The 14,503-nt window shown below is 47.3% G+C and overlaps 1 protein-coding gene across 1 annotated transcript in view; it reads right to left on the bottom strand.

Moving 5' to 3' along the window:
- Nucleotides 1-9,759, bottom strand: part of dok4 (docking protein 4) — a 217,355-nt gene extending 207,596 nt beyond the window's left edge. The window contains exon 1 of the mRNA XM_054735282.2: nucleotides 9,567-9,759. Within this exon, the coding sequence (XP_054591257.2) occupies nucleotides 9,567-9,632 (66 nt within the window). The 5' untranslated portion in view covers nucleotides 9,633-9,759. The remainder of the gene's footprint in view (nucleotides 1-9,566) is intronic.
- Between the last annotated feature and the right edge of the window lie 4,744 nt (nucleotides 9,760-14,503).

The raw sequence follows: 14,503 nt of genomic DNA on the forward strand, positions 1-14,503 counted from the left end.
CTGGAGGAGACTGGAGAGTAGAGAAGCAGAGAAGAAGACAGGAGGACACTGGAGAGTAGAGGAGCAGAGAAGATGACAGGAGGAGGCTGGAGAAAAGAGGAGCAGAGAAGAAGACTGGAGGAGACTGGAGAGTAGAGGAGCAGAGAAGAAGACAGGAGGACACTGGAGAGTAGAGGAGCAGAGAAGAAGACTGGAGGACACTGGAGAGTAGAGGAGCAGAGAAGAAGACAGGAGGAGACTGGAGAGTAGAGGAGCAGAGAAGAAGACAGGAGGAGACTGGAGAGTAGAGGAGCAGAGAAGAAGACTGGAGGACACTGGAGAGTAGAGGAGCAGAGAAGAAGACAGGAGGAGACTGGAGAGTAGAGGAGCAGAGAAGAAGACAGGAGGAGACTGGAGAGTAGAGGAGCAGAGAAGATGACAGGAGGAGGCTGGAGAGTAGAGGAGCAGAGAAGAAGACAGGAGGAGACTGGAGAGTAGAGGAGCAGAGAAGATTACAGGAGGAGACTGGAGAGAAGAGGAGCAGAGAAGAAGACTGGAGGACACTGGAGAGTAGAGGAGCAGAGAAGAAGACAGGAGGAGACTGGAGAGTAGAGGAGCAGAGAAGAAGACTGGAGGACACTGGAGAGTAGAGGAGCAGAGAAGAAGACAGGAGGAGACTGGAGAGAAGAGGAGCAGAGAAGAAGACTGGAGGACACTAGAGAGTAGAGGAGCAGAGAAGATGACAGGAGGAGACTGGAGAGTAGAGGAGCAGAGAAGATGACAGGAGGAGGCTGGAGAAAAGAGGAGCAGAGAAGAAGACTGGAGGAGACTGGAGAGTAGAGAAGCAGAGAAGAAGACTGGAGGAGACTGGAGAGTAGAGAAGCAGAGAAGAAGACAGGAGGACACTGGAGAGTAGAGGAGCAGAGAAGATGACAGGAGGAGGCTGGAGAAAAGAGGAGCAGAGAAGAAGACTGGAGGAGACTGGAGAGTAGAGAAGCAGAGAAGAAGACAGGAGGACACTGGAGAGTAGAGGAGCAGAGAAGAAGACTGGAGGACACTGGAGAGTAGAGGAGCAGAGAAGAAGACAGGAGGAGACTGGAGAGTAGAGGAGCAGAGAAGAAGACAGGAGGAGACTGGAGAGTAGAGGAGCAGAGAAGAAGACAGGAGGAGACTGGAGAGTAGAGGAGCAGAGAAGAAGACTGGAGGAGACTGGAGAGTAGAGGAGCAGAGAAGAAGACAGGAGGAGACTGGAGAGTAGAGAAGCAGAGAAGAAGACAGGAGGACACTGGAGAGTAGAGGAGCAGAGAAGAAGACTGGAGGACACTGGAGAGTAGAGGAGCAGAGAAGAAGACAGGAGGACACTGGAGAGTAGAGGAGCAGAGAAGGAGACTGGAGGAGACTGGAGGGCAGAGGAGCAGAGAAGAAGACAGGATGACCTGGAGAGTAGAGGAGCAGAGAAGAAGACAGGAGGACACTGGAGAGTAGAGGAGCAGAGAAGGAGACTGGAGGAGACTGGAGGGCAGAGGAGCAGAGAAGAAGACAGGATGACCTGGAGAGTAGAGGAGCAGAGAAGAAGGCAGGAGGAGACTGGAGAGAAGAGGAGCAGAGAAGAAGACTGGAGGACACTGGAGAGTAGAGGAGCAGAGAAGAAGACAGGAGGAGACTGGAGAGTAGAGGAGCAGAGAAGATGACAGGAGGAGACTGGAGAGTAGAGGAGCAGAGAAGATGACAGGAGGAGGCTGGAGAGTAGAGGAGCAGAGAAGATGACAGGAGGAGACTGGAGAGTAGAGGAGCAGAGAAGAAGACAGGAGGAGACTGGAGACAAGAGGAGCAGAGAAGAAGACTGGAGGAGACTGGAGAGTAGAGGAGCAGAGAAGATGACAGGAGGAGGCTGGAGAGTAGAGGAGCAGAGAAGAAGACAGGAGGAGACTGGAGAGTAGAGGAGCAGAGAAGAAGACTGGAGGACACTGGAGAGTAGAGGAGCAGAGAAGAAGACAGGAGGAGACTGGAGAGTAGAGGAGCAGAGAAGAAGACAGGAGGAGACTGGAGAGTAGAGGAGAAGAGAAGATGACAGGAGGAGGCTGGAGAGTAGAGGAGCAGAGAAGAAGACAGGAGGAGACTGGAGAGTAGAGGAGCAGAGAAGATTACAGGAGGAGACTGGAGAGAAGAGGAGCAGAGAAGAAGACTGGAGGACACTGGAGAGTAGAGGAGCAGAGAAGAAGACAGGAGGAGACTGGAGAGTAGAGGAGCAGAGAAGAAGACTGGAGGACACTGGAGAGTAGAGGAGCAGAGAAGAAGACAGGAGGAGACTGGAGAGAAGAGGAGCAGAGAAGAAGACTGGAGGACACTAGAGAGTAGAGGAGCAGAGAAGATGACAGGAGGAGACTGGAGAGTAGAGGAGCAGAGAAGATGACAGGAGGAGGCTGGAGAAAAGAGGAGCAGAGAAGAAGACTGGAGGAGACTGGAGAGTAGAGAAGCAGAGAAGAAGACTGGAGGAGACTGGAGAGAAGAGGAGCAGAGAAGAAGACTGGAGGACACTGGAGAGTAGAGGAGCAGAGAAGAAGACAGGAGGAGACTGGAGAGTAGAGGAGCAGAGAAGATGACAGGAGGAGGCTGGAGAGTAGAGGAGCAGAGAAGAAGACAGGAGGAGGCTGGAGAGTAGAGGAGCAGAGAAGATGACAGGAGGAGACTGGAGAGTAGAGGAGCAGAGAAGATGACAGGAGGACACTGGAGAGTAGAGGAGCAGAGAAGAAGACAGGAGGAGACTGGAGAGTAGAGGAGCAGAGAAGAAGACAGGAGGACACTGGAGAGTAGAGGAGCAGAGAAGAAGACAGGAGGAGACTGGAGAGTAGAGGAGCAGAGAAGAAGACAGGAGGAGACTGGAGAGTAGAGGAGCAGAGAAGAAGACTGGAGGACACTGGAGAGTAGAGGAGCAGAGAAGAAGACAGGAGGAGACTGGAGAGTAGAGGAGCAGAGAAGAAGACAGGAGGAGACTGGAGAGTAGAGGAGCAGAGAAGATGACAGGAGGAGGCTGGAGAGTAGAGGAGCAGAGAAGAAGACAGGAGGAGACTGGAGAGTAGAGGAGCAGAGAAGATTACAGGAGGAGACTGGAGAGAAGAGGAGCAGAGAAGAAGACTGGAGGACACTGGAGAGTAGAGGAGCAGAGAAGAAGACAGGAGGAGACTGGAGAGTAGAGGAGCAGAGAAGAAGACTGGAGGACACTGGAGAGTAGAGGAGCAGAGAAGAAGACAGGAGGAGACTGGAGAGAAGAGGAGCAGAGAAGAAGACTGGAGGACACTAGAGAGTAGAGGAGCAGAGAAGATGACAGGAGGAGACTGGAGAGTAGAGGAGCAGAGAAGATGACAGGAGGAGGCTGGAGAAAAGAGGAGCAGAGAAGAAGACTGGAGGAGACTGGAGAGTAGAGAAGCAGAGAAGAAGACTGGAGGACACTGGAGAGTAGAGGAGCAGAGAAGAAGACAGGAGGAGACTGGAGAGTAGAGGAGCAGAGAAGAAGACAGGAGGAGACTGGAGAGTAGAGGAGCAGAGAAGAAGACAGGAGGAGACTGGAGAGTAGAGGAGCAGAGAAGAAGACTGGAGGAGACTGGAGAGTAGAGGAGCAGAGAAGAAGACAGGAGGAGACTGGAGAGTAGAGAAGCAGAGAAGAAGACAGGAGGACACTGGAGAGTAGAGGAGCAGAGAAGAAGACTGGAGGACACTGGAGAGTAGAGGAGCAGAGAAGAAGACAGGAGGACACTGGAGAGTAGAGGAGCAGAGAAGGAGACTGGAGGAGACTGGAGGGCAGAGGAGCAGAGAAGAAGACAGGATGACCTGGAGAGTAGAGGAGCAGAGAAGAAGACAGGAGGACACTGGAGAGTAGAGGAGCAGAGAAGGAGACTGGAGGAGACTGGAGGGCAGAGGAGCAGAGAAGAAGACAGGATGACCTGGAGAGTAGAGGAGCAGAGAAGAAGGCAGGAGGAGACTGGAGAGAAGAGGAGCAGAGAAGAAGACTGGAGGACACTGGAGAGTAGAGGAGCAGAGAAGAAGACAGGAGGAGACTGGAGAGTAGAGGAGCAGAGAAGATGACAGGAGGAGACTGGAGAGTAGAGGAGCAGAGAAGATGACAGGAGGAGGCTGGAGAGTAGAGGAGCAGAGAAGATGACAGGAGGAGACTGGAGAGTAGAGGAGCAGAGAAGAAGACAGGAGGAGACTGGAGAGAAGAGGAGCAGAGAAGAAGACTGGAGGACACTGGAGAGTAGAGGAGCAGAGAAGAAGACAGGAGGAGACTGGAGAGAAGAGGAGCAGAGAAGAAGACTGGAGGACACTGGAGAGTAGAGGAGCAGAGAAGAAGACAGGAGGAGACTGGAGAGTAGAGGAGCAGAGAAGATGACAGGAGGAGACTGGAGAGTAGAGGAGCAGAGAAGAAGACAGGAGGAGACTGGAGAGTAGAGGAGCAGAGAAGATGACAGGAGGAGACTGGAGAGTAGAGGAGCAGAGAAGAAGACAATAGGAGACTGGACAAAAGAGCGGTCAGTAATGTGAGAAAAGTGAATCTCTTTCTATTGTGTTGCTGTTGTTAGCATAAATACTAACCTATTCTTGTGTACTATAAACTCATATGATGCAGTAAATCACAGCTAAGGAGAATGGAGAGAAGACAAGTGGAGAATGGAGACTTAAGAGGAGCAGAGAAGATGACAGGAGGACACAGGAGAGTAGAGGAGCAGAGAAGAAGACAGGAGGGGGAAACTGGGCAGAAGTGGTGAGAGTATGAGAGTAGATACTATTTTGTAAATATGTGTTCTGTCATGGGTGTTTTGTGTCATGGGGGTGTGGCTATGGCAATTAAAGGATATTATTTGCACACTGCAATTGACTAATTAATTCAAAACAAAGTAGTTGTAGTATTTTGCTGTTTAGTAGCAGTAATATGCAGTTACTAGCTGTCCACTGCATTTTTTGTTTTCTTGAGAACCTCCTTGAAATGACCAGGACCCCCCATTGTCCCCCAATAAAAATTGACAGCTAGTTACTGGTTAAATGTAAACAGAGCAAATAAGATAAATATATTTGCTCTGTTTACATAGTTTAATGACACCTAGTGGTTATTTACTGGTACTACTGCCTTAACATTGACACTCCCAATAGATAAGATGAGGATAATTTATTATCATTTAATACAGCTGTGTAATGAGATATAAATTATTAATAACAAAAAAAAGTCTGATAGAATATTTAACATACAACACATGACTTATTCTGGCATACAAACAACCAATTTGTAACCAAAAACTAGGCTATGTAAAATGTGAATGAACTTTTATTAGTAACTTTGGTAAGTTTCAGATTTCAGTTCATTAAACAACATCGACTGGGGGGGGGGGGGGGGGGGGGGGCAAAAAAATGCAGCCTGCCTAGTGTAGTTCATTTATTTAATCCGGCTCTGACGGTTCCTGGGTTTCGCCAATTTCTACCGCCGATTCTTCCGCAGCTACAGCTCCATAGCCGCCCCTCTCACCCAACTCACCTCCATTAACAGACCTTTCTTATGGACACCAGAGGCTGAGAATGCTTTCCAGACCCTGAAGGACGGCTTTACCCAGGCACCCGTCCTCACCAGACCTGACCTCAATGCCCAATTCACTCTGGAAGTGGATGCTTCGGATACTGGTGCAGGTGCAGTATTGTCTCAATTCTACCCCTCTGATAATGTGCTTTTTTCTCCCATCGCTTCTCCGCATGATGTGGGAGACCGCGAGTTGCTGGCCATAAAGTTGGCCTTGGAGGAGTGGCGTCATTGGCTGGAGGGGGCAGACCATCCCATCATTATATGGACTGATCATAAAAACTTGGCGTATCTAAAGGAGGCCAAGAGACTCAATCCTCGCCAGTCCCGATGGTCCCTGTTCTTCTCCCGCTTCGACTTTGTTATCTCTTTCCGACCAGGAACCAAGAACACTGAACCTGATGCTCTGTCCTGACAATACGCCTCGGACAAGGAGGTTGAGCCTACCACCATCCCTTGCGTTGTTGGCGCCATCACCTGGGACATAACCACCAAGGTGCTGGAGGCCCAGCAGACTGACCCAGACCCAGATACGGGGCCTCCTAACCGCACCTATGTTCCTGCCTCTGTTCGCAGCTCCCTGATTAAATGGGCTCACGCCTCCAAGTTCTCCATCCACCCAGGCGTAGGAAGGACGCTAGCCCTCATGCGGAGAACGTTCTGGTGGCCGTCACTCTACAAGGACGTTAAGGAGTACATTAGTGCTTGTCAGGTCTGTGCCAGGAGTAAGACAACCAATCAGCCACCTTGTGGTCTCCTCTGTCCCCTACTGGTTCCGTCACGCCCATGGTCTCATCTGGCTCTGGACTTTGTCACAGGTTTGCCTGTCTCCCAGGGTTTCAATTCTATCCTCACCATTGTTGACCGCTTTTCTGTCGGTTATCTGCCAGCCTTTGCGAGTTCTTCATGGATGACCTACAACAAAAAGCCATGTTCCCTCAACTGCAAATACAATTACGGAAACGCTACGTGAACGACACACTAGAAATCATACCAAAAGGACAGAAGGAGACTAACAACACACCGACAGCATAACATTTATTTTTGAGGAAGAAATAGAAGGCAGCATAACGTTCATTGACATGAAAATAACTAGAAAAAAGACGGGACACTGAACATAAACACATACAGACCAACACACACAGACCAATATTTACTATGGGCATCAGAACACCTACCATACATAAAATGTCAGTGATCAGAACATTATACCACCGAGCAAACATGACAACTGAAGAACAAGACCGTCAACAAGAAGACCATTATATACACAATGCTTTAAAAACCTGTGGAACCTAACATAGGCAATAAACTAATGAAAACAACAAACAACAGAAAGAAAAGAACAATCAAAACAAAGAACCAGAAATCCAGAACAACAAGAACCAAAACCAGTGATAACCCTTCCATACATCAAGGGATAACATAAGAAATAATAACAACAATGAAAAATCCCAACATAAACACACCAACAAAGTTATACACCACAGTTAGAAAAGACTAGTGATAGGCGGGATCTGCCGATCTGCACTGGCTCCTCAGTGCTGGATGGGAGCCTGGGCTGAGAAGAAACTCGAGAGTTAGAAGGTGAGCTGGGTATTGTGGTCATGCTGAATATCATTAACCAGATCCCGCTGTTGGTTGTCGATGGTTATTGCCAAGGTTATGAGGTCCTCGAGGGTCTTAGGCTCTGGACAAAAGGCTAGCTGGTTCCTTACTTGATCATTTAAGGCCTGTGTGAAATTCACTTTCAGGGAGTCCTCATTCCCGCAACTGTGCAAAACTCGAGAGAAAAGTCAGTAACAGTCCTTTTGCCCTGATGTAGGTGCCATAGCTTTCTGGCGATCTCAGCTGGGGTCTCAGTGCAGCTGAAAGTTAACTTGAAATCGATTAAAAAACTCGAGAGAGAGAGAACTGGAAAAAAACTCAGAACTCCGACTCCGAACCTCTGCCAATTTTAGTGCTTTGCCTCAGAGGGAACCAACAATAAAAGAGATCTTAGCAGCATCAGTGGGAAAAGAGGCTGGTGAACGTTCAAAGGTTAGTCGGCATTGAAGTAAGAAACTTAAGCAGTTGTCTGACTCACCATCGAAAGGTTCCAGGGGAGGTGAATCAGCAACCCAGAAGTGCTGTGGCAGGGGTGCCACACTGGGAGCTGATCAAGCCGCACCAGCGGTGCTTTGAGCTGGTGGTTCCGGGGCAGAAACTCTGTCATGACTCCCATCTTTCTACCTTCACTCAGCACACCTGGTCCCCTCATCAAGCTACAGCCAAGACCTGTTTTCCCTAGCAACCTCAGTCAGCACCTCATCAACTCCATTCATCTCACCTGTTCCTGTCATCAGCTTCATCCACTTCACCTGCTCCTGTCTCCTCAGCTCATCCCACACACCTGCCTTCCCTGCTATATATTCACCAGCCAGTCACCAGTTCACTGCCAGATTATTGAAAGCCCACGCAAGTAAATCTTCCAGCCATTCGCCCTGCCTGATATCAGCCTCCAGACCTCGTTTTTCTCCTGACCCCTGCCTTGAACTCTGCCTGCCATCACGACCCTCGCCTGTCTTCTACCACGTCTCCAGCCTGCTCCCTGTACCTGCTTGTGCCGATCTGGTTTTGACTCATGCCTGCCCTCCGACTCTGTCTCCTGCCTCGCCCTCCTCGGGTAACTCCTCATCCAAATAAAGACTTTTAGGGAACTTTACTGTGTTTGACGTCATTACGGGTCTTCTGAGTTCGGTTCGTGACATGAATATTCAACAGTGAAAGTAACATTACGCATTCACATTCACCAAAAGACGGCCGGTCTGGCACGTGCACACGCACACACACTCACACAGTTTACCTTACCAGAACAGCAGCGAGTGGTGAACCGGAGGGAGAGTTTTCTTTTTTAAGGTTTGTGGGATAGTGTCGATGGAATGAAATCCAAGTCAGTCAAAATAAATAAGTCTAGTCAGGGATTCCCCCTCAGGGATGAGGAAGACTAAATGAGTCAAAGGTCAGCTGTAGTGGGTACACCCTCAGTTCTGCTCCAGACTCCCACACCGGAAGCCAGAAAAATCCTACCACACCGTGGTCCTCACAACAGGGAAAGGACAATCCATTTTCATCGGATTTCAAGGTCCAGGACGGCTCGCCATCTCCACAGAAGAGGAGAATATCCAACATCCGTTGTCCAGGGAATCGAGAACATCCACTACGAAGATGGGGCGGAAAAAAACCCACCCAAGACCGTTTGTAAAGACAACAGAGGACTAACAACCTCCCACTGCTTTGCTTCCTCTCTTCCGCTCGCTCCAAACCAAACCAGGTTCTCTGGCTTTCTGCCGTTTCCCATCTCTTTCGAAGCGTGCTGGCCCTGCTATCTCCATGGGCCAAAGCCTGCGTCGCACATGGAGGACAATGGAAGAGCTTACGTCTCCCGCCTCGGGGGCGGGATCTAGCTCATCCAACCAATCAAGAGGAAACTATTCACCTACACCCAGTGAAATGAACTACATTGACCTCTGATGAGCACGTAAACTACCCAATAAAATCCCTTCCCACACAGGAAAACTAAATCCCCCCCAAAAATACATTTTTATAAAATAACTACTGTAAACATTTTGGCTTGTAGGCTTTAAAAACTCTTGCCCTTTTACTCATGAAAAATATATATTCTATTCAGAAATTTACTCTTCTTATCTGTAATAGTGTCATCTACAACCAGATCATTTTATTTCAATGTTGTCAAATAGGTGGCGCTAATGTACAAAAATAAATAAATAAATAAACAATTTTTGCCATTTTCTCCCCTTTTCTTCAGTCTACAAACACATGATCTTATTCTCTATGTTCCTTGAGTCAGTCAAATTTAAATGAAAAATTTGAAAACAATTTTAAGGTTATGATCTGTTCGATCCGCTACTCCTGAACAACTGACAGAAACAGATTCCTTGATCAGACAGCAGACAACATTGAATGTGTCGTTAAATGAGTATTCTGACAGTTAGCTGAATGTGAGAAGACATTAAACACTCACCCCAAGTTTCCGGCTACGCATACGAACGTAGCCCTGTTTGATGATGTCATTAAAGCTGGAGGCCATCTCAGGAGGGGCTTAACCATCCAGATGTGTCTTCAGTCCCATAACCAGCTGCTCACCTTCGGCGTCTATTTTGCCAAAGTTTCCATCTTCTTTCAGCCTCTGTCCTGCTGCCCTTTCCTGGGTTTTTTGTCTGTCTTTTGATCTGGATTCACTCGTTTTCTGTTTATCTGCTATGTTTCTTCTCTTTTTTTCATACCAGCTGTTTCACCACTCCATCCCTGCTGCTTTCACTGATCTTTATCTTTCGCCTGTTTGTCCTCCATGCTATTGTTCAAGCAGTTCTTCTTTTGTCTTCTCCCTTGAAAAAGAAATGAAAAGAAACTGAGAAAAATGAAGAAATATGAGGGGAGATATGCATTCACCAGACTGATTGAGGTGTGAGAAATGACAGCCACCCTCTAAAGTTGGATGCCTCCTTGTTCTGTAATTCAAACAATTACAGGATTAAAGCAGGGGAGTCTGCATGGGTCATTTATGAAGCCAGGATGTAGAAATAAGAGCCACAGCTTCACTGGCTGCCAGTCAACTTCAGGGTTTATTTCAAGATCCTGGTTCTGGTCTATAGTGTCATGATGCGGTGTTGATGGACCCAAAATGCAGTACCCAGGATGACACGGAGGCAGGGATGAAGATTTTAAGTAAAAGGTCTTTATTTTGTAGGTGAGCCAAAAACCAAGGAAGTCCAAACTGGGAGTCAAAATCCAAAAGGTCAAAAAGCAAATTCTTATCTGGGGATCAAGAACTCTGGTTAAACACGGAGGGAATAAACTGACAGAATCAACAAACATTAATGGACTGACACAAGACAAAGACAAGGCAGGGCTTAAATAGACTGGGAGAGGCAATCAGGAAAACAGGCAGCAGGTGTGCGGCTGCTGGAGGAAAGGCAGGTGATGATAATAATCTAAATGGGGAAACAGAACAGAGAATGGCAGATAACCCTAAAATACAATATTAAAACCTAAAGACTGAGGGAAAGGCTCACACAAACTATCCGGAGGAGGACATAATACACACACATACACACACACACACAAACACTAACTGGGCAGGACACGCACACACACACTGAGCTGGGGACAAGGCTGAAGCTACAGACTGGAGGAGGCTGAGGATGACTAAATGAAACACCGGACCTGAAGGGATAATATGAGGGCCTACAACCAGAAGACACAATATAGAGATGCACACCATGGCATATAGGGCCTTACATGGACAAGCACCATCATACATTGGTGATCTTCTCAGTCCCTACGCCCCCAGCAGGTCCCTGAGGTCCAGCACCAGGCTAAAGGTCAAAGGTGACAGATCATCTGCTGCTGTGGACTCAGTGGTCTCCTTTAAAAAGCAGCTGAAGACTCACCTGTTCAGGCTTTGGTGTGACCTTCATTTCTACTAACTCCACCGTTCCAGGGATCCACTGATTTCCCTCTTTCTTACGTTTTTCATCACATTTTTTTCTTTAAATTTTTTCTCTATATTTAACTATATTTTTAAATCATTTAAAAATGTATATTGTTTATAATAAAAATTGTGTTTTTGTGAAGAACCTATTTTTATTTTGAGAGGTGCTATAGAAAAGATAGTTTTCTTACTTTATTTCTGAATACTATTGGTGTTTTGGTGTATATATAAATAATTTGTAGGAACAAATCCATGCATTTGGGCCTAAGTCTGTCTGTCTTTAGTGAGAAAGAGAAAGAGGATTTAATGCCACATTTAAATCAAACCAGTTTTTAGCAGGTTTAGCTCCCCACCCTTTCATTGTCAACACTAGCCCCCCACACTGTTCCAAATGACCCAACCACCCCCTCAGTTATCTACTGTACACCTCGCCCTCTGCCCTCCTCCTCCTCCCTCATCCTGCCCCCGACAGAAGACATCAGCAGCACCAGCACCAACCGCTGCCCAGTGGCCCAAACAGGCCAGGCTAGGAGACTGCTAGAGAAACGCAAGGCTGCAGGCCCTGGTGGCATCACACCCATGATCCTGAAAAGCTGTGCCCGCCAGCACAACCTGAGCCTCAGTCAGCAGAAAATCCCGGTACTGTGGAAGAGGTCCTGCCTGGTTCCAGTCCCTAAGAAGTCGATACCATCTGACCCAGCTGAGGCCACAGGTGACGATGTCTCAGGACCCCCTGCAATTTACATACTAGCCCCACTTACGAGTTGATGATGCCATCATTTACCTGCTGCAATGAGCCCTTTTGCATCTGGACGGTGGGGGAGGCACTGTGAGGATCACATTCTTTGGTGTTAGTGATACATGGATCTCCTGGATTACTGACTACTTGACAGGCAGGCCACAATTTGTCCACCTGGGACACGTTCTGTCTGATGTGGTGGCCAGTGATGTAGGAGCTCCACAGGGAACTGTGCTTTCGACTTTCCTCTTCACCTTATACACCACTGATTTTCAGAACAACTCAGAGTCATGTCACCGGCAAACGTTTTCTGATGACTCAGCTCACCTGGCAGTGTCCTGGATTTGTATGGAGCTAGGATTGGGACAATATTCAATGTAACTTGTACCAAGTTTTGTAACTTGGAACATGTTTCATGACATGTAACTTTGGATTTGTAACTTGTAACTTTAGTTTTCTAACTTGTAATTCTCAATTTGTACTTGTATTCCTTGTTTTGTAACAGGAAATTTTCATTTTGTACTTGTATTATTTATTTTGTAAAATCAAACTTTTATTTTGTACATTTACTACTCATTTTGTAACATCAAACATTCATTCATTCAGAAACATGAAACTTTCGGTTTTTACCTAGCAGACTTCCAAAATAAAAAAAATCAATGTACAACGTTCTGTGACTCTTAAAAAAACAGTAAAAACGGTGAGAAACGCTGGCAGCGAATGAGTTAAGATAGTAATAAATTCATCTATTTTCTGAAACCGCTTCGTCCATGCAGGGTCAGGGGGGGGGGGGGGGGCTGGTGCCTATCTCCAGCAGTCAATGGGCAATCAGGCGGGGTACACCCCACTAAAATGTTGTCTCTGTGAAATTATTAAAAAGTGTTGTTTCCCTGGCATTACCCAAATTACATAGTTTCATCAATCGAATATCAAAGGCTCAATAATATTCCATTCATCTATCCTTTTTCTTCTGCTTATCCGGTCGGGTGGCGGGGGCAGCAACCTAAATCAAGAGGCCCAAACTTCCCTCTTCCCAGCCACTTGAGCCAGCTCCTCCGGGGGAATTCCAAGGCGTTCCCTGGACAGGTGAGAGGCATAGTCCCTCCACCGTGTCCTGGGTCTTCCTTTAGGCCTCCTCTCAGTTGAACGTGCCCGGAAAACCTCACCAGGGATACATTCAGGAGGCATCCTGACCAGATGCCCGAGCCACCTCAACTGGCTCCTCTCGATGTGGAGGAGCAGCGGGTCTACTCCGAGCCCCTCCCGAATGACCGAGCGTCTTACCCTATCTCTAAGGGAGAGCCCAGCCACTCTTCGGAGAAAACTCCTTTCGGCCGCTTGTATCCGTAATCTCGTTCTTTCGGTCACCACCCGAAGCTGATGACCATAGGTGAGGGTAGGAACATAGAACAACAGGTAAATCGAGAGCTTCGCCTTCTGACTCAGCTCTATCTTCACCACGACAGACCGGTACAACGCCTGCATCACTGCAGATGCAGCACCAATCCGCGGGGGGGGGGGGGGGGGGAGATCAGACCATACCTAACACAACATGCCACCCAGCTCCTGGTGCAATCTACTGTCATCTCCCACCTTGATTACTGCAATGCCCTTCTAACTGGTCTTCCAGGCTGTACTGTGAGACCTCTTCAAATGGTCCGGAACGCAGCTGCACGTCTGGTCTTCAATCAGCCAAAAAGAGCACACGTCACCCCTCTGTTCATTGAGCTCCACTGGCTACCGCTAGCAGCACGCTTCAAATTCAAATTGCTAACACTAGCATACAAAGTCCGAGATGGTACGGCTCCCATCTACCTGAATCCTCTTGCAAAGGCTTACGTCTCGGCCCGGCAGCTCCGGTCATCACAGGATGGTCGGCTAGCAGTGCCTACACCATGCTCAGGACAATCCAGACTCTTCTCATGCATCGTTCCACAAATGTGGAATGACCTTCCAAGCACTACCAGAACAGGAGCTTCCTTTTCAATTTTCAAGAAACTCCTGAAGACCCTGCTCTTCAGAGAGCATCTTCTTAACTAGCACCCTCCCTGCACCCGTCCCCCCTCTCTACCATCCACTCCTTTGTCCCCTCCTCTCCATGATTGATGTCAAGTTGTTGTTGTTATTGTTGTTGTTAGCCTCAAGGGCAACATGCCGATTATCACTTGTAAGTTGCTTTGGACAAAAGCGTCTGCTAAATACATAAACATGAACATATCAATAAAGATTGAGTTGAGTTGAGAATATTGTTGTTACATATCCAAAGGGTAAATTTTTCACCATCTAACTGATCACAAGATAACCTTTCATATGCAGAAATAAACCCACTATCTGTCTGGCCTTCAAGTCCAGAAAGATCTGCTCAGATCTTGTTTGCATACAAGACATAACATTCACACCCATGGACTGATGCTGGAGCCTGGCTGCTATATTCCTCACTCTGAATAAAGTGAACCTACTCAAAGTTGATATGAACTTTACAGTTATAAGTTAAACAATCATATGTGTTCAATGAACAAGATGTTTGAATCAAATGTTTGAATAATCTCTGCTTTAACCATGATGGCTTTAAAATGAATACTGCTCTTACAACAATCCATTCCAGATCTTATCTACACCAGATCAGTAAGTGTTTGATTTAACAAGTTAATCAATATCTACACTCATACACGTTACAATAAGATACTTATTAATATTAATATTCACTTCACATAAGGGTTTTAAAACA

This window comes from Nothobranchius furzeri, chromosome 9 (assembly GCF_043380555.1).
Source record: "Nothobranchius furzeri strain GRZ-AD chromosome 9, NfurGRZ-RIMD1, whole genome shotgun sequence".
Taxonomy (NCBI): domain Eukaryota; kingdom Metazoa; phylum Chordata; class Actinopteri; order Cyprinodontiformes; family Nothobranchiidae; genus Nothobranchius; species Nothobranchius furzeri.